This window comes from Rhinopithecus bieti, unplaced genomic scaffold (assembly GCF_001698545.2).
Source record: "Rhinopithecus bieti isolate Rb0 unplaced genomic scaffold, ASM169854v2 scaffold_2654, whole genome shotgun sequence".
In the NCBI taxonomy this organism is placed as follows: Eukaryota; Metazoa; Chordata; class Mammalia; order Primates; family Cercopithecidae; genus Rhinopithecus; species Rhinopithecus bieti.
In genome coordinates, this window is record NW_016804048.1 from 1,084,162 (window position 1) to 1,109,930 (window position 25,769).

Consider the following 25,769-nt stretch of genomic DNA (forward strand, 5'->3'; position numbering starts at 1 on the left):
GTCTGGCTCTGTCGCCCAGGCTGGAGTGCAGTGGCAGGATCTCAGCTCACTGCAAGCTCCACCTCCCGGGTTTACGCCATTCTCCTGCCTCAGCCTCCCAAGTAGCTGGGACTACAGGCGCCCGCCTCGTCGCCTGGCTAGTTTTTTGTATTCTTTAGTAGAGACGGGGTTTCACCGTATTAGCCAGGGTGGTCTCGATCTCCTGACCTTGTGATCCACCCGTCTCGGCCTCCCAAAGTGCTGGGATTACAGGCTTGAGCCACCGCGCCCGGCCGAGTTCATTCTATTTCTGGCCTTTACTTGCTGTCAGACTCCAGCGCTGTTTCCTCTCTGCCTCGGTAACTCTCCGGGATTGTGGGAAATGATAGTAGTAACATAAGGGACGTAAGTAAGACACAGAGAAGAACCTGCTGAAACTGAAAGTAGAAAGGCACCCACTTGAGTTATAACGAAGTCATTCCTGCTGTCTGTGCCTTAGGAATAGGTACAACCTGGGAGGAAGGCATTTCTGAGGTTGTCTTATCTGTCTCTCACCTTCAAACCCAAACACACTGCACTCTCCTGAAGAGATTCTCCAGAGAGATGGTGTGCAGAGCATCAGTGCACACCATTGCCTAGTGCAGGGCCCGGCAGCCTTTTTATAAAGGTCCAGAGAATAAATATTGTCCGCTTTGTGGACCTTACAGTCTCTGTCACAGCTACTCGTCTCTGCTTTTGCAGCACAAAAGCATCCATAGGCAATATGTGAACAAATGAGGGTGCCGTGTTCCAATAAAACTTTATGGACAAGGAAGTTTGAATTTTATATATAATTTCCATGTGTCACCAAGTACTGCTATTCTTTTGATATTTCTTTTCGACCATTTAAAAATGTAAAAACCAGGCTTGGCCGGGTGCAGTGGCTTAAGCCTGTAATCCCAGCACTTTGGGAGGCTGAGACGGGCGGATCACGAGGTCAGGAGATCGAGACCATCCTGGCTAACACGGTGAAACCCCGTCTCTACTAAAAAATACAAAAACTAGCCAGGCGAGGTGGTGGGCGCCTGTGGTCCCAGCTACTCAGGAGTCTGAGGCAGGAGAATGGCTTAAGCCCGGGAGGTGGAGCTTGCAGTGAGCTGAGATCCGGCCACTGCACTCCAGCCTGGGCAACAGAGCAAGACTCCGTCTCCAAAAAAAAAAAAAAAAAAAAAAAAACCAGACTTAGCTCACTAGCCACACCAAAATAGGGGATTGCTGGGTTAGCCCAGGGGCAGAGTTTGCCCACTCCTGGTCTGGTGCCTTTCCTTCTTTAGTTTCAAAAACTTCTCAGTGTGTGACTGAAGTCTGTTATGCCGCCGTCAGGATTTCACTTGAACGTGGGTGAATAAAACACAGACTCCACTAGAGTACTTTCAAAGCAGCTCTTTTCCCCTCCGTCTCTGTGTCACTCACTCCATCAGAGTAGTTTTTAAAGGAACGCATCCCTGTGCTGTTGGAGGAAGCACAATGGCTAGGCTCTCTGTAAGTCTAGTTTTTCAGAATCTACCAAAGTTGGGCAATGAAATGTAGACCCTCATTAGGCTCAGCCCCATCTCTGCTCATGCCTGTGAGCTCTGAGGTATGGAGGCTATGAAAGGAGTCTTGTGACCCAGGTGAAGTGTGGCAGTTCTTTCTCTCCCTGGCCCCATGTGATGGTGTTCTTATGAGTCTCCTGGAGCTCTTCCGCTCTCCACCTGTTGCACGAATTGAGGGAAAAGACTGGGGGAACAGCACTAGCTCAGCCCACAAATGAGCCCCACCCACCCTCCTTTGCAGTGATGACTCCCCCAGTAAGTTTCTGTCACCAAAACCCAGTCCCCAAAGCCTCACCACGTGCAAGGCCAGATTCAGTGTGTTTTGAGGAAACCTTTGACAAACCCCTGTCTGTGAAATTCATAACTGGCATTCACAGGTCTGCAGTAGCGGTGGTTGGTGGTCGTGGTTTCAAAATCAGGCTTAACTTTTGATTATTCCCTCTAGAAAGAAAAAAAAGGAAATTCACATGTATGGAGGGTCAACTCTGAGCCACATGTACTGTGCCACTCAGCACTCTTGCTGTATATAACCTACCTCTCACTGAGCCCCACTCTTCAATGAAGGGATGAGGAGTCATGGAGAATTTAAACTAGGTATACATTTTTAAAGAAATCACTTGTATTTGACTTGAAATATAGTCAGAAACATTAAGTCCCAGAAATACTGACTCCGCCTTCCTCCCCAGTCCCCACTCCTGATCCAGGCAGGACGACGCCCGAACCAACAAGCCAGCAAGCCAATAACTTGGCATCCATGGCATTTGTTTCCGCTGTCTACTTAATTTTCTGATGCTTTTCTAACCTGTGGTCAACAAAGCATTTGAAATGTTTAGTTCTTCCAGCTGGCAAGTGCTGTCAGGAGAGGGAACAGAGCACGTTATGTAAGCACCATCTCTGGCTGCTTCCGCTGGCCACCTCTGAAGGAAGATAGGCTGGGGGAGATGCATGAAGAAGAAGAAAAACAGGGCTTCTCATGGTCAGCTGTGGCTCTCTGCAGAAAGTCCCCATGCCCCTTGGTTCTCCTGCAGCAGGTCCTCCAGGCATCTGTGGTGTTGGCTTGTCACTTCCACATGGGGCCGTGGTGTACATGTGGTCACCCCCTTTGGTTGGTGTCTAACTTCCTGGGCCTGGGCACCACCGCCTTTTTTACCTTAGGCTCCCAGCACAGCATCCTGGGAACTGGAAGGGAAAGAGCACATTTTTCATATACATACAAATTCAGAAAGCAGGAAAGGTCCTTGACAGCAGAGAGTGGTCTTCAAGGAAGGAGAGGCCACAGGCCAGGTGGGAGGAAGAACACAGGAGGCTGAGGAGCTAATGGAGAAGCCACGTGGGAAGAAAGTCACAGACAGGGAGAGGGAGATGGGGAGAGGATGGGCAGGAGGTCTCTCTGAGAAAACCTGGAGCCTCAAAAACCCTGATTCCCTGATTTTTTTGGAGGAGTAAAAGGATTATCTACCAACACCAAGCACCTGCCTCCCCAACGCTGCCCAGAATTCTTGGCTATGCCAAACTTAAGAGTCATTTAGGAGTTGGCAAACTAACCAAATCTGGGCCACTACCTGTTTTTGTAAGTGAAGTTTTCTTGGAACACAGATGTGCTCATTCTTTTATGTGTTTTGTGTGTTTCTGCCACTGCAGTGGCTGAGTGAAGTAGTTGTGACAAAGACCGAATGGCCCACAAAGCCTAAAATATGCACTCCCTGTGGCTGTTTTCAGAAAAAGCCGGCTAACTCCTGATTTAGGTTAACTAGAAAACTTTAAAAGATTTTTATAGCAAATTAACTTGGGTTTTAATCCTCAATCTGCAACTTGCTAGTAATATGAATTTGTGTGAATCTCTTAACCCCTCTAGGCTACAGTTTCTCAGCTGTGGATTATTTATAGCTACCTCCCAGCATTAAAAGAGAATTGAATGAGCTTAAGCATGTAGCACACTCAGCCCTGAGACTGGGACCTGGAAATCCCTGGAAATGCACTGTGTATGTGCCACGTCTTAGCCCAGTCCCTGATGTCCTCTGCACTGTGATTGTGTTTAATCGTGGTAAGATACAGATAGCACACAATTTACCATTGTCACCATTTTTTAAGTGTGCAGTTCAGTGACATTAAGTGCTTTCACTTTCTTCTGCAACCGCCATTATCATATATCTACAGAACTCTTTTTATCATGCAAAACAGAAACTCTGTACCCATGAAACAATGTCCTCATTTCGCCTACTCCCAGCCCCTGGCAACCACCATTCTATTTTCTGTCTCTCTGAATTGGACTACTCAAGGTGTCCTATATAGGTGGATTTATATAATATTTGTCCTGTTGTGACTGGCTTATTTCACTTAGTATAATGTCCTCAAGGTTCATCCATATCATAGCATGTGTCAGAATATTTTTAGTCTGAATAATAGTCCATTGTATGTATATACCACATTTTTGTCCTCCATTCCTTTGTCAGTGGATACTTGGTAACTTCCACCTGTTGACTCTTTGTGAATAATGCTGATATGGACATGGATGGGCAACTATCTGTTCAAGTCCTTGCTTTTTATTCTTTGGGGTATATACCCAGAAGTGAAATTGCTGGATTATAGGATAATTCTATTTTATAAATTTTTTGAGGAGACACCGTACCATTTTATACAGGAGCTGCACATCACATTGCGATTTTAAGGTGCAAGTTGTCTGTCCTGTCTTAGAGAAAAGAAGTGGGCATTTCTACTGAAAAGGGAATCTTCCACTCATATCCAGCTGCTGTTATTTTTGTGTCCAATCTACATGAGTGGCGGCAATTTTGCCTCCTGGAGGACATATGGCAATGCGTCATGTTCACGACTACGCCAATTGTCATGCTTCGGCATAGGTTCCAGCCCGTACTGAGGTCCAGAGGAAGTGGGTAGATGAGCAGAAACAACACTCGGGGTCATAGGCAGGTGAATATGGTTTTATTCAGCAGCAGCTTTCATCAACAGCTTTCTCACACTGTCCGCCCTGTCTTGGCTACTTAATCCGGCGGCCCCCACACACAGCTTCATGGCCCTCCCTCCCTTGCCTTCAGGGTCAGCAGCTTAATTAACTCTTTCTTTGGGCATGTGTCCTGGCTCCCCGCAATCTGTTTGCAATGACAGACAGCTCTGACTCTCTCTCTCTTTCTGTGGGCACAAGCGCAAGCATGCCTGCACAATGTCAGCGGGACAATTATACCTTTTACAGGCAATAGTGGTGTACAGCCAAGTGATGGCCTTCTCATGTTATGGCTATATGGCTGTGATAACAAGTGGAATTACACGCCTGCGCTCTAAACTCACTGAGTCATGCAGGATGTAAACATTCTACCACGGTCTATCCTTGACCAAAGCACAACCATGTTCCTTACACAATGTATGGAGGCATTTTTTATTGAAACGACTGGTGAGGGAAGTGCTGCCAGCGTTTAGCAGGCAAAGGCTAGGGATGCCGCTGTATATCCTATAATAGACAGGTTGGTCCCTCCCCTGCCTTCTTTAACCAAAAATTGTCAGTAGTGCTGAGATTGAGAAACTCTGGCCTATACCACGTAATCAGCCCAAGCCAAGCACATCAAGGTGCAAAGCAGGATAAAGGTTAATCCTGCCCTCCCACCTCCCACTCTCGTCCTAAAGAGATTTGGTATAGCTGAACTGTACCACAGGGAAGAGGGTGGTTGGTGCTGGAACGGCGTCTGAAAAGAATGCTGTGAATGCCCCAAAAGGAGGGACAGTGTCATTCTGGACATAAAAAATGGATATCTTCTGTTTTTCTCCTTAATAAAAATGCCATGGAAGCATGTTTGAAGCTGTGCAACCATATGCTTTAAGCTACGTGGGGTATGTTACTGGGCTGGTGACCAGGAAGGTAAAGGAGTCTGGCTGGAGTGCAACAAAAGACATCACTTTCCCATGGCTCTGGGACATGAACTCTCAGTACTGCTGCTGTAGATGCTCCATGTTCCAGGTTCTGGAAGGCTGCCAGTCACTATGAGTCTTGCTGAGAATTAGCAGTTGGGCTGGTCAGGATCTGGAGTGTGCGAGGTCTAGACCAGCACTCTGTACATAGGAGCTCAGGGTCTCCTGCCGTTGCTCTTAGTCAAGCGCTTATCCATGCCTTCCTTCAACACTTATCTAAACAAACATGAGTTTGTGTTTGTCAGCACTGGGCTAGATCCTGGGGACACAACAGCGCCTAACGAATGAGGTCCCTGTTCTCAGAGCACCGAGGGAGCAGACATTCATCAGCGAATCACATCTGTCAGTATATAAAATGCTCATCGAGATAAGACTTATGAATGAGAGAAAGGTAGTCTGGGGAGCTTGCGTAACCTGACCTAACCTGGGTAGTTGCAGAGGCCTTAGGGAGGAAGCGATGCCGGAGATGAGAGTGAAGAGTGAGGCTGGTATTTAAAGGAGTTCTCAAGAGCTCCTAGTGCCATGGGCAGTACGGATAGGAAACTGAGTTCCTCCTCGTGCCTCTCGTTTTCCCTGGCCCGCCCTTCCAGGTGCGTGAAAAGCTGTGAGTGCCACAGGATCTCTGGAAGGCTGGGTCTTGGTGGTGCTGGCAAGGGAGACTTTGTGTTGTGCTTTTGGTGGTGCTGGTAGGTGGGTAGGTGTGGGAGGTAACGACGGTGAGGGAATAACAGAATGAATGCACTGGAGAACTATTAGACAGTTGCTCAAGCCCTGGATGGAAAATCAGTTCTTTTCCCAGCTGTGGTCTCCGCTGTGACTTTAGGCTAATCTCAGAGCCTCACAGGCTTATTGCACAGTGGAATAAATAATCTTGCTCCCCTCCACCCTGCTTATCTCACTTAGTTAAAAATGTAGGCCAGGTGCGGTGGCTCACACCTGTAATCCCAGCACTTTGGGAGGCTGAGGCAGGTGGATCAAAAGGTCAGGAGTTCAAGACCAGCCTGGCCAAGAGGGTGAAACACTGTCTCTACTAAAAATACAAAAATTAACCAGGCGTGGTGGTGGGTGCTTGTAGTCCCAGCTACCCAGGAGGCTGAGGCAGGAGAATCGCTTGAACCCGGGAGGTGGAGGTTGCAGTGAGCTGAGATCGCACTACTCTACTCCAGCCTGGGTGACAGAGCGAGACTCTATCTCAAAAAAATAAAATAAAAATAACAAAAATAATGTAAACAGTACCAGGGGACCATACCAGAACAAGCTGGTTTTCTGTGGCTCTGCAGGCCCTGAGCAGAGTGATAAATAAGAGATAATTATAGTTATTAAGACTAAAAGATTTTTCAAGGAGGGCCAACAAAACAAGGTTGAAGAATCAGGTGTAGTGCAGCTGCAGAGAAGGCTGAAGAAGCGCTCAGCGCTAATTTGCCAGGACATGAAGAGTAAGAACTACTTGGAACCCATAATATTGCTTTCCCCATCTTCGCTGACAACAAAAGGAGGAAACTGGCTTGAGATGTAGACAAGAAGGACTGGGATTAGACAACAGGGGGATGTGGGGTTGGAAGTGCTGCTGGATCCAGGATGGTGCCTAAGGTGAGCTGTGAACTAGCCTCTCCTGGTTCATGCTAACAGGAAAGTGTGTGGGGTGTTTGGGTGAAAGGCATGTTGAGGGTCCCGTTGATCCCTGGAATTTTCCTGCAGCTCATTTCTTGCTCCAGCTCATGTGAGAGACCACATTTTGAATCAGATCCAGCAATCCTAGGCTGAGGGTGGGGAAGGAGGAAGGATTATCCCAAGGAAGGAATGTGAGCATGACAGGAGCTTGCGCTTTTACCCTGCCTCAGGTGTGATGCTTTTTATTTCCAATGATGCTAATAAAATCCCTGCTTGCAAAATGGACTCTCTCCTCACCCTGTGTTCTCCTACTGTAGCTTTTCAGACAGCTGGTTTATGGATTGTTGATAAGTCAGAGATTCTGCTGAATGCTAAGCAGATGTACTTCTAGAATCTTTGCACACTCTCTCTCACTCTCCTTCCTTTTTTGAAAAGCCCATTCATATTTAATTCAATTCTTCTAAATGGCTTCCACATCAGCCTGTCTTCCCACTTTATAATGCATCATGGTCTCTCTTAATGCATGTACCTGCCAAATTAAGCTTTATGGCTTATCCGCTAGAACTGCCATAGGATCAAGCCAAGTGTTCTTGCCAGTTATGTTATGGGCTTTCGCACCTGCCAGCTCTTTTTTATTGTTGAGGTTGGTATATACCTTTCTTCTTACAAAGCACTGTACTCATTGTCTTTAGCTGTCAGTCACTTCCACACTGGCAATTGTGCAGTTACCGCTTAGGTAACTGGGAGGAAGGGAGATGGTCGGCTGAGATATAAGGAACTCTCTGGGGAGCTCTCATTTGGAGACCTAGATTGTTTGGATATGAGGGGACACTTGCTTCAACTATGCAAATTAGCCTTGGCCTGAGGCCACTGCACATCAGGCAGAAGGCCAGAAGGGAGCAGCAACAGCTCAGCTACTTTGCTCTTGGGCCATCAGTTGGTCTCTGCCCTTCCCTCCTTGTGAGGTCTGAGTCTGTTCTAGACTCAAATCCAGCGATGACCTCCTCCAACGGGGACTGTCTTGTCCAGTCCTCCTTTAACACACAAATACTCTTGGGGGCTTGGTACCTTAAGCCAATGGCAGTTGAGATCTTACTAGGAATTCGTTACCAGTCAGCCGGGAGCCGGAGTGGAACCCAGACTCAGGACCTGGGTGTGGGTCACTCAGAGGTAGGAAGGGGGATTATCCCATATCCCCTCAGAGCTCAAGGACCAAAATGTGTGTCTGCAGACACAAATGCAGTGCTGAGGCACTGGGACACCAGGGGCCTCCAGCAGGAGAGGCCTTTACAAGTAAATGACCCACCCCCGCATCATGGTGCGGGAGAGGAAAGGGGGCTTAGGGAGAGCAGGGAAGACAGGGTTTGAAGCCTGGCTCTGCCATGCACTCCTTGAGGGGCCTCAGTGGGCCATGAGTCTCTCTCCGTCTTTCTGCCTCCCTACTACTTTTTATTGAATGCTTTCTCTATGCAGGCACTGTTAAATGCTTTACATTCATGATTGCAGTTAACTTTATAACACTATGCAGTGTGAGTATTATCCTGAAAGTATTTGATCCTGTACAGTTTGAGTCCTTTACAGATGTTGAGAGTGCTGGCTTTGGAATCAGAGCTGGATTTGACTCCTGGCTATGTCATTACTAGCCATGTGACTTTGGAGCAGGTAATTTCACCTCAAACTTCATCTGTAAAACAACGATAATAGTGCCTAGCTCAAAGCGTTGTCATGGGAATTAAATGCAGATAGATAGATAAATGTGTATTTACATATTTATTTATGAATCACCTAGCAAATGGCCTGGTGCATTAGTAGGCACCCAATCAATGGTAGTTGTGCTAGCATGCAAAGGAGGAGAGGGATGGTGAAGCAGTCTGGATGCAGAAGCTTGCTATAGGCTTTTGTAGCCTGGGCCGAACTCTAGACACTTTCTGGCAGGAGACTCCGCAGTCCCAGGTCACCTCCACCACCGGTGAGTGTCAGTATTAACCAGTACACTCTGGGTTGTTTTCAGAGGCTGCATAAGGAGCTACCACTCAGCCTGGAGGAACTGGAGGATGTGTTTGATGCCCTGGATGCTGATGGCAATGGCTATCTGACCCCAGAGGAATTTACTACTGGATTCAGTAAGTTCTGATGGGTGCTGGGGACCTCAGGGTTCTGGGTCTACTTAGATGTTTAAGGTGCATTAATGTTTAAGGTGCATTCCTGTTCCCTCTAGACCTGGGGGGCAAGTAGTAAAGCTTTCCTGCCCTCCTTTCAGGGACCTGGAGCTCAGGGTCTCCAGGCTCTGGATTGCTTGGGCCTCCTCACATGCCCGTCTCAACTGCTGACATTGCTGCTTGCTCAGTGCCCACTGCACTGCCATTAGCAAGTTCCCTCCCACTGGGACTGGCAAGGGAGATAGACGGAAGCTCCACAGAAGGCAGAGCATCAAAGGGGGAGCTGTGATGAGATTTGCAGCCTCTCCTTTCCTGCCTTCATAGAAAAATGGCCAAAAGGTGGGACAACTGGATGGCTCATTCCAACCCAAGTCTGGCTGAATCTTCCAGGTTGAGGGATAATAGCTATCAGAGAAATTTCTAGAAGGTTTGAACAGACTAGCCATTCTCAAGGTAACCAGGAGGAAGGCGAATTGAGATCTATGAACAATATAAAGAAACCAGACACACTATCCTATCAGATACATCAAAGGCAAATTTTACCATACATCTGCCTCATGTGTGGGGCCATACAATTTTCTTGTAAGTATCTGATGCCTTTCCTGACCTTCAGGAGCTTCTAATTGACTTGGGAGGATAAGACAGAGTGCGGTAATACTAGACAGTATGAGTATGGAGGAAGGACACTGGAAACTGTTAAGGAGCTTATAGATGTGAAGTCTAGTGATGCTAGCAGGAGGATGGCTAGGATGACGATAGGAGCCTCTGCAGTCAGGGTGCTGGAATGCAGTGCAGGGAAAGTCCTCCTTGCTTAAAGAAGAAATCGACAGAGATGAGTTCTAAGCCAGATGTCAAGGGACTGAGAACCACAAAGGAGACACCATACTTGTCTTGCATTCTGCCGTTCCCAGATTCTAGCATCACTGGTGGGGTGTTTGTGGAAGCGGAAAAGACGCAGAATCTGGAACGTGTCCACGGACCTATATCCATGGATCTTTACTGGAGGGGCTTTCCCTTTCCTTCTCTCAGATGAACCTTCAGTGATTCCTGGCGGGTGAGAAAGCTGAACTCTTCCTGGGTGGGTGGGTCTAATTCAGATCCTTGTGCCCTGCACCCCCTAGGTCACTTCTTCTTCAGCCAGAATAACCCAAGTCGGGAAGATGCGGGTGAGCAGGTGGCCCAGCGCCACGAAGAGAAGGTGTATCAGTCCAGAGGGAACGAGGATCTGGGAGACATGGGCGAAGATGAGGAAGCCCAGTTCCAGATGCTGATGGACAGACTTGGAGCCCAAAAGGTTTTGGAAGAGTAAGTGGTGACAGGGATTTGTAGAATGGAGACCAACCTGAGAGGGGCCTCTTCCTGTGTCCGTTCAACAATTAACCTTTGTTAACCATGTGGTGTCGGGCCCTGCACTGGAATGCAGTGTGGGGAAAGGCCCGTTGGTTCTGCCAATGGGGGGCCTGTCCTTTGTGATGACCTGACTGCGTGTTGGGCTCTGTCTCTGCTTTTTACATTAGTTTTCTGTAGGAAACATTCCTATTCTCCTAGCCCACCCCCGCACCTTCCTCACTCCCGGCCATGCCTTATCCCGCAGTCCTTGGCTCAGCCTTGCTCCGCATGGGGCACTCACACATCAGGGGTCTGTACCATGCCCTCAGGGTTTTTCAGGGAGTTCTCACTAAGGCTTCCTATCACCGTCAGCTCCCCAGCATCTTTACCTCTCCTGGGTCTCTAGAGCTATGGTGCCTCCCAGCTGCCCCCACTGTGGGCGCCTTCCTGGCAAAAGCCCATCATGTGGTAGCATTTGCATACTGTGTCCCCAGCACACCAGGCTTGTGCAGCAAGCCAAGGTGGGAAATTAACCTGTTTTTAGCAGGCCACTACTTGGAAAATTTTAGACGGCTGGGATCTCAAACAAAACATAATTACCCCTCCACCTTTTTTTTCCCTAAAAAGTGCTTTGGAATAGACACATGGATCTAAGCCCTGACGTTGAAGTAAAGTAAAATAAAATAAGCAAAATGTGATATTACAGCTAGTAGAAACCAGACAGAGGGCCTGAAACGCATGTAATACCTTCTGCCCCTTTAGCCTCTGCCTTTGGCCTTTTTGTTTTGGGGTCTCTAGATCTTGGGCTAGGTGTGTGTTTCCTGCAGGGTGGAAATGCCCTGCTGATTGCAGCTGACGTTTCCTGAGCTTGGGAAGAGAAGGGGCTATGGTGGGAAAAGATAAAGAGGAGGCAAGAGAGAAGAGGCCTATATATGATTTGCAGGACGAAGCTCTGTGAATTTTTCAGCAAACAATTTGGTAGACTGTGGCAGAATTGGGAAAGCCTGGCAAAAGTGTGTTCCAGGCAAGAAAGGGATAGGTAAGGGCCTAGGAAAGATCCTGGTGGGGGTGCTACACAGGAAGTGGAACTCAAGACCAGCAGCAGTAGCAGCTTTGCTGAAGGCCTAGAAGGGGCTGCAGCAGGTGTGGATCACAGACGGTGCAGCTGGGCCGGTGGAGGGGGCACAGGTGGGTGGGAAGTTCATTAGTCATCCACCTGACCCAGCTTCTCCAAGGACAAAAGGCCAGAGCACAGAGACCATTCCTGGTGACAGTGTGACACCTCCTCCTGGAGAAGGGGGAAGGAGAAGGCAGTGCAGGTGAGCTGAGGTACTGTAATGGAAGGAAAGGTCCTCTCCACCCAGCCCGCACTGCAGGGCAGCAGCCTTCCTGGCAGGGTTCTCAATTAGAGTCCACCAGACGTGACTCTGAGGACCTATAGCAAAGGCCAGTGCAGAACTGAGCCAAAATGAGATGTCCCGAAGGAGAGGAGGTTTTGTGGAGGTTTCCAGAGTGGTTTGTAAAAACTGATACGCAGAAGATGGTGACCAGCCACTTCCATCCTCACTGAAGGGGTCTTAGGTTGCAGCATGAGGGAAACATTCATGGCTGTGAGACCTCAGATAGGGAAATAGAAAAGGCTATGAAGATTGGAGGGCTCTTTGAAGATTTTACTCACCGAAATGATTTGTGTGTTGTTCTGGAAGCAGTGAAATGGATTGATAAACCTCCCAGAATCCCTTCTAGCCTATACTCCCGTATCCTCCCAGGAGGGGTGGCCTTGGTGTGTTCTAGACGTTCGAGACTGGACATCTGCACTTTGGCTTTTCTTGGTGGCCTGATTGGCTGAGTCATTTGACAGCTTAGTGAGCTTTGGCTTGTTTTTCATCAAAAGTTGGAAGACTTGTACCTTTCTCAGAAATCTGGGGCAAGATGTTGTTGCCATGACTAAGTAGTTCAAAGAGTGTTGGAAGATGAGCAGGTGGGTCTGCAAATCTCGCTGGGACTTTAGCTCAGTTGGCTGCTACGGGAACCTGGCAGGTGTGGACAGACAGACCTAGGCTGGCAAGGTGAACCTTGATTTTACAATGCGTTTACTTCGTGATGGCATGTCTCAATTCGTTTGGTTTGCTGTAATACACTGCCATAGACGGGGTACTTTATAAATAACCAAAATTTATTTCTGGCAGTTCTGGAAGCTAGGAAGTTCAAGATCAAGGTGCCAGCAGATTTGCTGTCTAATGAGGTCACATTTCCTCGTTCACAGACAGTTGTCTTCTCACTGTATCCTCATATGGCAGGAAGGGTGAATGAGCTTCTTCTGGACTTTTATAAGGGCACTAGTGCCATTTGTGAGGGCTCTGCCTTCATGATCTAATCACCTCTCAAAGTCCTCACCTTCTGATACCATCACGTCAGGGTTAGGATTTAAACATATGCATTTGTAGGAGATATAAACATTCAGACCACAGCAGGGAGCAACCTGCCACAGGGATGGGAGGTCACCATGGTGTCTCTCTGAGACCCTCTTATCTCTGAACCCTTTGTCACATCTAAATTTTACCTGTAGGATGAAATAAGACCCCCCACAACATGTTGTGTGTGTGTTGTGGGGCGGGGAGGAATGGAACTCATTCTGAAAAACAGAGAGGCTCCTTACCTCCTCTTCTCCCATTTCCCAGATTCACCCATGACATCCAGTACAGTGCAAGGTTTACAGTAGATCACAATAAATACTTGTTGAGTTAATAAGGAAATGGGTGGGTGGGTGGATGGGTGGATGGATGGATGGTCTAAATAAGTAGGCGGATGTTTGGATGGGATAGAAGAAAGAACTGGTGGAAGTGATGGAACAAGGAAAGGAGGAAGACAGGGATGAAGTGTTAAAGAGATGACCAGATAACTGATCAGAGGTGGGCCTGTTTCTCAGTGGTCCCCTTCTCTGCTGGGTGCAGAGAGTAATGTCCATTCCCCACGAGCATTTGCTAGCATGGCATTATTGAATATCACTTCTGAATAAGGTTTCTAAAATATAATGCTTAATACACAAGCACAAAGGATTTTATTCCTTATCCTGAGGGTTCCTGGTCGGAGCTATCCTCAGATCTTCTGTTTTTGGAATATTAATGGGAGACAAGTCACATTTATGTTTCTGTTTTTGTGGTTTCTGTCTTAAAGTGATTTATTCGGGAGGTACTTCCAGAAGAAACTGATAAGGAATTTGGGGAAGTGGGACAGGGAAAGGAAGTAAAACAAATAATGGTGTAATTTTAGGAAAAGTCCTGGTTCTCCAGGGATATTATTTATGTAGTCATAATAGTATAAACATGTATTTAATATCATATTTGGGAACTGGCATACAGAGTTTTAAAACGATACTAATTGTAGAACACAGTGTCGATGGCACTAGTGGGAACTGGCATACAGAGTTTTAAAACGATACTAATTGTAGAACACAGTGTCGATGGCACTAGTCCCACTCATGAGGGCTCTGCCTTCGTGATCTAATCACCTCTCAAAGGCCTCACCTATTGATCCCATCATGTTGGGGGTTAGGATTTAAACATACGAACTTGTAGGAGATATAAACATTCAGACCACAGCAGGGAACAACCTGCCACAGGGATGGGAGGTCACCACCCATTTCTCAGTGGGCTTCTTCTCTGCAGGGTGCAGAGAGTAATGTCTATGCCACAGGGGCATTGCTAGCATGGCACTATCAAGTATCACTTCCGAAGAAAATTTCTAAAATATAATGCTTGTTATATAAGCACAGATAATTTTGTTCTTTATCCTGAGGATTCCTGGGGAGCCAACAGGAATCTGTTGGTGACAGATTGTCGAGGTACAGATGACTGTAATGGATGAGCAAATTTTGGAAAGAGCTCAAGAGAAGTATAGGCATACAGTTAACTTTATCCTCATAAAACGAGGGTCATAAGCGGTTTTCCATAATTAAATTAAATTAATTAAATGGGAAATATACACTACATAAAGTCTCAAAGTTTAACAGAGTAAATAATCAAAATGTAATTGTGTTGAAAGGATGGAAGGAGGTGAAGGACTTATATTTTCAATAGCTGGAAACTTGAAAGATTAAGACACAGAGTGAATATTTAAGTAACAAAAGACTTTGAGAAGACAATGAACTGAGCTAGTTATTACATCTTGTTCTATAGATGTGAAAAAAGTGTTGGAAAATACGTATGTGTCCATTAATTTAAAAAATCAAAAACCTGATTGTTTGGGGGATAAGATTTGTATTTATTCTCTACTTTGCTAGAACAAAGTTGAATTGGTAATTTATAATAAACTAGCCTGTGAAGTTTCACTTGAACTCTACTGTTTATTGTTCTATAACTTTTAAACTTGATGCTATAACACTCTATTGCCTGCTAGCTGTGAGAAATTATTAACTTTTATTGAATTAAAACCTATCCTCTTTCAGATTTGTGTTTAACTTAGCTTGATCATTGACTACAGAGTTTTTGGTTTCTCCAGAAAGGGAGAACAGGGTCCACCATGTGTGTCTCCTCCTCATTCCCTCCCTGGGTATCAGCCTGAGCCCCTGCATCTCTGCCACTGAGCCGTGTACACACGTGCCTTTGAGCCTTTGTTTATTGGCCCCCGGGTCTCCCACATCTCTCTCGTCTTGTCTTTCTGTGTGCGCACATCTTTCAAACTTGCTCCTTCCCTTCTTTTTGCCTGTCAGTCATCCCTAGTGTCACCAGGCCACAGTGGGGTGCTGCATATTCTCTTCCCTTCCTGCAGCGACAGTTGCTTTCTGCCATCCATCACATGGCACATCTTTACCTCTCAGCAGTGAGGACCATCCTTCCTGGAGGCAACAAGCTCTCTCCTTTAGCTCCATAGCGTGTGTCCTCACATGCACTGGGCTCCTGTCCTGTCTTCTTCCTGGCATTTGGAGATGCACCCGAGCATGTTGCTGTGCACACTCAGCCCCATGAGCCCATCGTGAAGGCCACAGGAGAACAGAAGCAGCAGAGCGAGGTGGGGAAGGAGGCCAACACCAGAGTCAGACAGACCCCAATCTGGAGCCCTGACTCCATCAGTTACTGCTGGGTGATCTTAGACGGCTCACTCCACCTCTCTTCACCTGCTTCCTCATCTGTAAATGGGGTAATTGCAGCTCCTGCCTCATAGGGTTACTGTGAGGACAAAATGAGCTGATATCCTTGAAGCTCCTCACATGCAGCAGGCATTCGGTCCACGTTAGCTACTGTCATCTTTATAGTGATTCTGATGGTACTGTTTCTGGCTGTCTGTTTCCTATCTGGGAACCTCTGTATTTCCCATGAAGCCTCATTTCCACACTTCCACATGAGCATCCCTTCTCTTGCAGTGAAAGTGATGTCAAGCAGCTCTGGCTGCAGCTGAAGAAGGATGAACCTCATTTACTATCCAACTTTGAAGATTTCCTGACCAGAATCTTCTCCCAGCTCCAAGAAGCCCATGAGGAGAAGAATGAACTGGAGTATGCCCTAAAAAGGTGGGTACCCCAGTGTCAGCCACTTTCTGTAACTATGTGTGAAAGAGACACACAGTGCACTTTCTCTTAGATCTTCTGCCAGAACATTGTGTGATGCCTCCTTATTGCTGTCTGCCAAAGTGGGGACCGGGCTGTATGTCTGTCACGATATATATATTTTTAAGCTCTCCCTCACCTTTATAAGCTATATATGATAGGCACTATTCTAAATACTTTTTATGCACTAGCATATTTAGTCCTCACCACAACCCCTTGAAGTAGGGACTGGTTATCATTTTGCACATTTATTATCTGCACATTTTGCAGGTGGAGGGTTGGAAACCCAGAAAGGTTAAGTAGTGCGCCCCAGAAGGCACAGCTTGTAAACAGTAGAGCCAGGACTCGGAGTGAGCTAGCCAGGTGCCCGTGACCAGAAGAAAAATCACTCTGTTTCCCTCCAGGCAGTAAGGCCATCCCCCAGTGCCAGATCAGCCTACTTTGCAGAGGTGGCATGTTTGGTAAGGTGACCTGTAGCCCTGCTGAATGTCCCTCCTCCTGGCCGCTCTCTCCCGTCACGGCCTCATGTATCTTCATCCGCCATATTTGCCTCCAAGACCTCTCCAGGAGACAGGACCAGGCAAGTTAAGCAACATCTGAAGAAGCTACTGAAGAACTGAACCAGAGTCAGAACAGGCGGGTATATCACAAAACTGGGGCAAGCCCGCTAGACACCGGTCCCTTCGTGAGAATCAATGCATGGTTATGGGCACCGTGCTGTTCTTAGCCCTTTAACACACACTTACAGCCATGAGCTCGCATTTTGTGAACGTGGACTTAGACGTGGTATGACTAGGGATGGTTCATAACCCTGAAGGTGAGGCCAAAACACAGGGCTGGGTTTGAGTAGAGCTTGGAAGCATACAGAGGAGGCCCTGCCCCCTGCTTCTGCCATGAAATCTTGTCCACACCCAGAGATTTGCTCACGTTCTGCAGGAATCCTCAACAATCCCATGGCTATGCAGTTCCAGAAAGCACCTGCTCCTCCATTCAGATACTTCCAGCAAAGCCTGGAAGGCAGTTTCAGAGTCTGTGCTGAAATAGTCTTAGAGTAAGCGTGCAGCCTCTGATTGAACAAGAAGAGATCACCATGTGTCTTGCTGTGTAGATCATCTATTTACACATTATTCTGATTCCCGGCTCCTTTTCGTCTTGTGTCTCCCCAACCTCAACTCTAAAAATAACTTGTAGATCATCTATTTACACATTATTCTGAGTCCCTGGTCCTTTTCATCTTGTGTCTCCCCAACCTCAACTCTAAAAATAACTTGTAGATCATGTATTTACACATTATTCTGAGTCCCAGCTCCTTTCGTCTTGTGTCTCCCTCAACTCTAAAAATAACTTGTTGAGGTCCATTGGGTATACACAGATCTGGAGGGAAAGGACTTTTAGGACTCTGCATTATGAAGATGCTGAGGCCCTGGAGGAAACATATTGGCTGGAGGACTGTTAAGAACATTCTGGGGAAAGGCTCCCAAAGCTCAGAGAAGGGAAGGATTAAAGGGTGTATTTTTATGTAGCTATTACCTAATTAAGAATCAGACAGAACTGGCCGGGCGCGATGGCTCAAGCCTGTGATCCCAGCACTTTGGGAGGCCGAGACGGGCGGATCATGAAGTCAGGAGATCGAGACCATCCTGGCTAACATGGTGAAACCTCGTCTCTACTAAAATTACAAAAAACTAGCCGGGTGAGGTGGCAGGCACCTGTAGTCCCAGCTACTCGGGAGGCTGAGGCAGGAGAATGGCGTGAACCCAGGAGGTGGAGCTTGCAGTGAAATCCGGCCACTGCAGTCCAGCCTGGGTGACAGAGTGAGACTCCGTCTCAAAAAAAAAAAAAAAACAAAAAAAAAAGAATCAGACAGAACTGAGTTTGAGTCTTGATTCTGCCATTTACTAGCTATCAACTTAGGACAAGTTACCTAACCTCTCTGGGTCTCAGCTTCCTTATCTGTAAGATAGGGATAGTATCCATCTCACAGAGTTTTGAGTATTAAATGAGATAATGCATGTAAGTATTTGGAACAGTGCTGGCACATAAGTATCCAATGAATGTCAAAATAATAATTATTAGTATTTTAAATAAGTATCTTTGTTAGTCTTAGAGGATTTGTCTGGCTGAAGTGGAGAGTTTGAGCATCAGTATAATCAGAGGCTAAGTTTAAGGATCCCTGTATCCTTCCAGACAACAGTGTAGTGACTTGCTGCTCAAAGTGTAGTCCATGGACCAGCAACGTTGGCATCACCTGGAAACATCTTAGGAGTGGAGAGTCTCAGACCTCACCCCCAGCCCCACTGAATCTGCATTTTAACAGGGTGTCCAGGTGCTTAGCGTGTAACTTTGGGAAGTGGGAGGCTGAGAATGAGGAGTTCTGGGTTTGAGGCATGTATGACTTTGCAACCAGCTAGCTCTGTGACTGCTCAGATTTCGTGGCCTCTCTTGAGTCTTGGTTTTCCTATCTGTAAAATGAGGGGACTAGATTAGTTGCTGACCCCACTTCCCCCCTTCTCCCCTCTGACCCCCAGCACTGATCACCTGGAGGAGCCACAGAAAAAGTTAAGTGGCCTCTCCCAGAAAGGAAGGCATTCTTCTCTTCTCTAAGGAGATAATTGCAGTCTGAACCAGTGGGCAATTACCCAGCCTTAGCCTGGCATCTCATCTGCAGGACCTCCTCTGCTGGCCTGCATTTCTGCAGGAAGAAACAAGTGCTCCTGTCTTGCTGGAGAGCTGCTTAGCCCTGATATCCATCTTTAAGGGCCTCTATTAGTGGTTTGTCCTCATTTAGTAATTGTGCTTGAAACGTTGTTGAGATAAAAGTCAAGCCACTCTTGGCTGCATATGCACAACCAGCTCATCCGAAGGTTCCAGCCTCTCCATGCCCATCCTCAGTCAGTATCCCTGCCAGCCATGCCTGCTCTGGAGTCAGCTGATCAAGGCCCACTCTTGGCTAGGGAACTGTGTTGGGATTGGGGACTCACTGAACTCTTTGACCAGTCCCGTTCCAGAGGCATTCTCCAGATGCAGAACCTGAGAACTGCAGACCGTATTGAGCAGGACACTGAAATAGGAGGCAGGAAGGACTGGAGCCCCTGCCCAACCACTGGCACTTACCAGCTGTGTGACCTCAGGCAACTTGCATTACCTCTCTGTGCATCAGCTTCCTTATTGGCAACCTCTGATATTTTCTACTAGAGCCTCTTTCAGTCTCTTCTATTTTTTAAAGAAAGGTGGGTCGCACCTTGCTGGTGGGCCTGTCTATAAAGGCACTTGCAACTCAGACGTCAAACAAGAGACTGGAAATCCCAACAGGGTATAGGATATGAAAATGGGATTCTTTACAAATGACTCAGGGTGAGATTAAGTGATTCTGAGACATCTAGAAAGTGAGTTTGGAGGTGTGAGGTTGTTTGTGCGAGGGACATTTTCAGGTTTTAGAGAGGAAGTGGGAGGAAGCTCTTGGGGATGGCCTGATTTGGGAGGGAGCCTAGAGGAATCCCGAGGAGAAGAGCGGGTTCTGGTGAGCTGTGAGAATATCTCCCAGGCACCTCCACACGCTCACTTTTCATTATAGTGGATGACATTTCAATGAGCGCCTATCCCGGATGCTGGGGATGACAGCTCAGGTCACGACTGCTGCATGTCTGCCCTGGGCCAGGCACCAGGGGAACAGTCTGTGTGTAACCAGTAGCAAGCATCGAACCAGCACTCCCTCCATGCCAGGCTCTGAGTTCAGCAAAGGGAACGTAGGGTCCCTCCGCTTGAGGAGTTCGTGATTGCACCGAGGAGACGGCACTTAGATGCCTGGAAATTCTGCACAAGACAGACCAGAAAATCCTCCTGCAAATGAAACCTTAGACAGCATTGCCATGGGCAGCACAGCCTCTACTTTTTCTCCTTGTGGAGACCACACACCTTTCTCCCACAGGGCCAGAGAAAATGAGGCTGACCTCTGGGGGAGTTCAGCCTTATGCAGGTTAGGCAGGACACACACTCCCTGCCCCCAGCCTCCCAGGCTGGGCCGTATCCCCCAGGTGGCACTGTGGCTGTGAGTGGAAAAGGCCCACCCCAGCTTCCTCCTCACATTTACCCCCACTTCCTGGGAGGGAGGAGGTGAACTGAGGTGGCTGAGTGCTAGGCAAGCCCTGAATAGCGGAGGCCAGGAGAACCCCTCAGAGTGTCCTGGAGCATTGTTGGAAACAACCGAGAGTCCTCCTCACTCATGGCTGTGAATTTTTTTAACCTGCATATCAGAAATAGCAGCAGGGAAGGGGTCTGGGAGCATTCAGTCTCCCTCACCCTTGTCCTTTTGCACAGAAGTTGAAGAAATTTCGGATTCAACCCCCTTCTGGGCCTCCACTTCTCTCCAAGGAAGGAAGGTGAGACTTCCACTGAGCAAGTCCCCTCTGCATTCGCCGTGCAGATGTGCAGAGGTCTTCACACTTCAGCACGAGGGATCTAGTGTAGACATTGGGGAGAACTCAGAATTGGGAATGTCTTTGCCATAGAAAGCATCCTCTGCATTTACCTTTTTCTGCAACGAAAGCTTGAGATCTCCAGGGGATGTAGAGCAGTGCTGTCTGGAGGCAGCAGTAGTCTGGATCTAGACTTTTCACCAGAACCACTTTGGGATGCCAGAGGTCCCACCCCAGTGGGGGCCAATTCAGTTGTCTGAGGTGGGGGCTTAACGTCTGTATTCGTAATGTGTGGGGCAAGGGTGAATTAGGCAGTATCTGAGTGGGGTGCTTTGAGCTCTGAAGGAAAGTGCTTTCTAGATCAAAGGCCAGTCCCAGGCTGTGCTCCGGGAGGTCTCCGACTCAATCCTCTGCAGCTCTGTAGCCTGGGAATACCAGCTGGCTGCCTGTTTGGCATCACTGGTTGACCATACTCGGCCTTGACAAGCTTAGCAGCAGTCCCCACGCCCTCCTTGGAATCAGCTCCTCATCTGCACAGTGTTCCCTTGTCCATCTGAATCAGACCTCAGGCTGTTTCTTGGGAGCTCACAGGCTCTTAAGTTGCAGCCGCTACCAGCTGCCATTCAGCCACTTCCTGTCTGCAGTGATTCCCTGGGCTCTGGGAAGGTGTCCAGACCAGGAGGAATGCACCCTACAGACTGACAGGCAGCCCCAGCTATGATGGCCTGCACCCCCACACAAGCCTGAGGATCAGCAACCTGTGTTGTGGAGCCTGGAGGACAAGGAAGCTGTCCCCGAAGCTTTTCAGGGAAGAGATGTCATCAGATCGCTGGCCCTGCCTCAAGTTAGGGCAGCAAATAAAGCGTCATATTCCTAGCAGGTGGCCCTTACATTCCACAGAGTTCTTCGTGACCTTGGGGAAGGCCTCAGCTTCATAGTTCTTGAATGGTAGGTTGCTTAGATTTACCAGAGGATTTTTAAATTAAAAGGTAGTTCCCTCTCCGCTAGAGAGTCTAAATCGGTGTGTCTCAGGGAAGGGGCCCAGGAACATGCACCATAACACACATCCCAGACGGTTCTGATACAGGCAGGCTGTAGACCACGCTTTGAGAAATGCTGCTCTAGCCAGTTCTTCCAGAATCAATCAGCCAGCAAAAGGCACATCCCGGGGTGCCCTTCCAATCTGGAATGCTAGTCCTAGTCTTAGGGTGAAGTTCTCGGCGGGGACTCTAGGTGACGAGGCTGTGACTTAATCAAATGCATGTCTTCTGTGGGTTTATTATTATGTTGAGCACATTGTTAACATTGCCCTGAGAGCAAATTGGAAAGTGAGGACTGTTTGTGCTCTGTGTACACCATGGGCATGATTTGTAAACCTGACTAATAAAAAACCGTTTGGTTTATAGAATGGGATAAAGCTGCAAAGTTGGTTTATACAGGCAGCAGAGTCTAATTTGGAAGAAACCATCCGTCTTGAAAATCCAATTGGCAATTTCACAGTCTTTGCAGAATTTTCTACAAACTCTTACATTTTCCTTTCATTCAGCTCTACTCTAATCATGCATGTATGTGTGTGCACGTGCATGCGCCCACTTGTGTGTGAGAGAGATCCAGACAGAGACAGAGATAAGCAGATAATTACAGAGACCGAGATAGACTGATTTCAGGGGAACAAAACTCTAAACAGGATTTTTCTAGTGGGAGCTTCTTAGCTGTCAGAGGACTGCAGCTGCCCTAAGAAGGTGGCGGAGGGCAGTGGGGAGTCCAAAACCCTGCTTACCATTCCCATTCCAAGCACAAAACTGACTGAGGCTGAATTTGCTTCCATGTTCTTCTCTTGCAAAGAGCAGACTTCTTGAGACTTCTCTAGTCGAGGGTCTTCGTTCTGTCATCAGCATGTTGGGCAGGGAGTGGGAGGGAATGTGGGTAACATGGGGAAATAGGAGTCAAGCCCCTCCCATAATCTTGCCTCTCTTTGACCATAGCAGTGCGGGCTGTTGGCCCCATACCTCACTCCAGTTCGTGCTCACTCCCCAGTTGACAGATTCCAGGTGTAATTTGGAACCCTGACAATTCTAAATGCAAGTATATGGAGTTATCTATTTTACAACCTAGGCTGCTGGGCCAGACAGTGTAGTGATGTGAATGGAGCCACGGGACCCGAGTCACGGCCTGGATTCTGCCCGCTACTCTGACACTTGGAAATCTGGTTACTTCACTGTTTCGATCCTCATTTTCTTCACTTGAAAAACAAAGACGTAGGGAGTACATCAGCTTTATAAGCTTTCATTCTGTGATGGGGAGGAGGGATTCTCCTCTTTGCTTCTGCCTTTGCCGAAACTTTGCAAATCAGGAGATGTAACTGATCAAACCACAGCCTCAAAGACACACATACAATCAGAATGACAACTCTCCAAGGCCAATGGCCATTTCTGAAACTCTGCCTTGAGTTCAAGCTCCTGAAATGTACCTAAATTGTAGAGAAATGCCATTTCCTCTCTGCAAGGCCAAGCCTACACTTTCATTTACAACCGGCAGAAACTACATTTTTCTTGGAATGATTTTAGCACACCCCTGCTGACAACCTAGGCAGGGGAATGGATGACTTTCTAAGACCCTCTGAAATCCCAATAGATTTTATTTAAAAGGGAGGACAAAGGAGAGGAGAAGCACGAAGAAAATCTTTTGACCAAGCAGTATTCCACAGCAGGAAGGCCTTGGCCCATGTGCCATTAGCTGGAACTCCAGTGATGTTGAGTATTAATGCTTCGCTCTGGCGTAGCACCTTAACTCTCAGTGTGCAAAGCACTTTGTGAAGGTTAATTAATTTTCACAGTTCCTGTGGGAGGCTGGCAGGATAAGTTAATGCTAACTACATCTCACCTTCCAGTTCCCTGCAAATTATCTGTAAAGGCCTCTCAGAAGCTACGCTTTGTATTTACATTAGACTCATAAATTCTTCACCCCTACATCCTTCTCACACATCCCATCCTCCTCCCATCCTTAGCTCCCCAGTAACCCAGCACCAGACGTACACGTGAGTGCGCACACACACACACACACACACACATCCTTTAGAGAGGGACATTTGCCAGAACCAGACATCTCGGATGAAGGTGTTTAATCCCCTGAGCTGGACCTGGGCTTTCATCTGGGTTTTCAGTAGGACTCATTCATTCTGATCCGTCACTGCCCTTATGGCGTCCACAGTATCTCACTGTTACTCTCTCCCGTCTGCTGTTGAAAATCTCCCTATTCTGAACTCACCTCTTCTTAGCTTTTCCCCTGAGAACTCCACCATCCTTCCCACCACCAGAGCGGGTAGCTTCCTTCACTTCCCCCTAGCAGGGCTCTGAGGTCACAGGATGACCGTCAGACAGAACCTAGGAGGGTTCTTTTGGGTCTGCCTCATGGTGTGTAGCTTCTTCTGTCTGTTCCTTTCCTCCCTGCCACTATAGCACTGGGCTCGATATTCTTAGATGCTAAATTATACATAGAGTATAACTTCAATCTGAAGTATTTTGCCCAGGGTCATACTGTAAGAAGGGCTTAATCAACACTTTTCAATGGGATGTATGGACGTCTCTTTCCACATTTAGTCTTCTCTATTGAGCCTCCTCAGGTTTTATCCACCTCTGTGTCTTCTATCCCCAACTCCTTCACCATTCCTGCCCACGTTTCTTCACACCACGTACACCAAGCTGCCACTTGATCCTCCACCCCCCACTTTCTACTTGACCCTTGGCTGACATCTATAGAGCAGTGACTCTCAAATGGGGTCCTTGGCCTCTGGAGAATCAGAAAACTTATTTAATTAGAATTTATTAAATGCATCTTATGGTGTTAGACACTTCCACATGCATTATCTTTTTTAATCTTCACAACTTCTATCTAAAGTAGGTATTACCAACTGATTTTTCAGATATAGAACACTTAAGGCTTACTGAGGTAACGTGACTTATCCAAAGCCTGAAAGTTTGTAAATGTCAGAACCGAGACTTGAACCCAGACCTTCTAATTCTGGATCTAATAAACTTTGAGGCAACCATACGCGTGTCAGCAAAGGGTCTATGACCTAGACTGCCCTGAAACATGCCAGAGGAACTACCCAGCTATCACGGGGAAAGAAAAGGATGGGGAGGATAAATATGAGTGCTCATGACTGTTGCTAACTCTGCCTCTTCCACATATTTGTCCTTCTGTTCCACTGAGAACTCATGTCTCTTGCCCTCACTCCTCTTTCATCTACCTCTTCTTCGTCTTTCCCGCATTATGTAACTCAAAATGATTAGGGTCAGATAGTAGAAAATGGAATAATTAAATAGATACCACTTGAGTTCTGGGAGCCAGGTCAAGAAGTGTTTTGGTTTGTTTTTGTTTGTTTGTTTTGAGACGGAGTCTCACTCTGTCACCCAGGTTGGAGTGCGGTGGTGGGATCTTGGCGCACTGCAACCTCCACCTTCTGGGCTCAAGTGATTCTCCTGCTTCAGCCTCCTGAGTAACTGGGGCTACAGGCGTGTACCACCATACCTGGCTACTTTTTGTATTTTTAGCAGAGAGAGGGTTTCTCCATGTTGGTCAGGCTGGTCTTGAACTCCTGACCTCAGGTGATCTGCCCGCCTTGGCCTCCCAAAGTGCTGGGATTACAAGCGTGAGCCCCTGTGCCCAGCCAGAAGGAGTGTTTTGAGAATGGCTAAGAGAAGATAGGTTGAATGGCTATGCCTACATGTCACTAATTAACATCTCAGAGAGCTCTGCTACAGATTGTTGTCCTCATTTTGTCTAACATTTTTCCAATGGCATGAGTAAAGGAAGATAAAAAGGGAATATTTTGAAGTAATGAAAAAAATTCCATCCATAAAGAAGATACAACATATATTAAGCTTTATGCGCCAAACAACACAACAGCAAGATACATACGGCAGAAGCTTTTAGAAAAAATAAAGAAAACTAGGCCGGGCGCGGTGGCTCAAACCTGTAATCCCAGCACTTTGGGAGGCCGAGACGGGCGGATCACGAGGTCAGGAGATCGAGACTATCCTGGCTAACACGGTGAAACCCCGTCTCTACGAAAAAATACAAAAAACTAGCTGGGCAAGGTGGCGGGCACCTGTAGTCCCAGCTACTCAGGAGGCTGAGGTGGGAGAATGGCGTGAACCCGGGAGGCGGAGCTTGCAGTGAGCTGAGATTCGGCCACTGCACTCCAGCCTGGGTGACAGAGTGAGACTCCATCTCAAAA

General features: G+C 47.4%; 1 protein-coding gene across 2 annotated transcripts in view; it reads left to right on the forward strand.

Annotated features, from left to right (window-relative positions):
- The window catches only part of CRACR2A (calcium release activated channel regulator 2A), a 78,915-nt gene that overhangs the window by 669 nt on the left and 52,477 nt on the right, over window positions 1–25,769 (forward strand). For both annotated transcript variants that reach the window (XR_001883515.1, XM_017862819.1), the window contains exons 2-4: window positions 9,094–9,205; window positions 10,363–10,546; window positions 15,933–16,079. Coding sequence is in view for 1 of the 2 variants with exons in the window: in XM_017862819.1 (XP_017718308.1) it covers window positions 9,094–9,205; window positions 10,363–10,546; window positions 15,933–16,079 (443 nt within the window). In the remaining variant the exon portion in view is untranslated. The remainder of the gene's footprint in view (window positions 1–9,093; window positions 9,206–10,362; window positions 10,547–15,932; window positions 16,080–25,769) is intronic.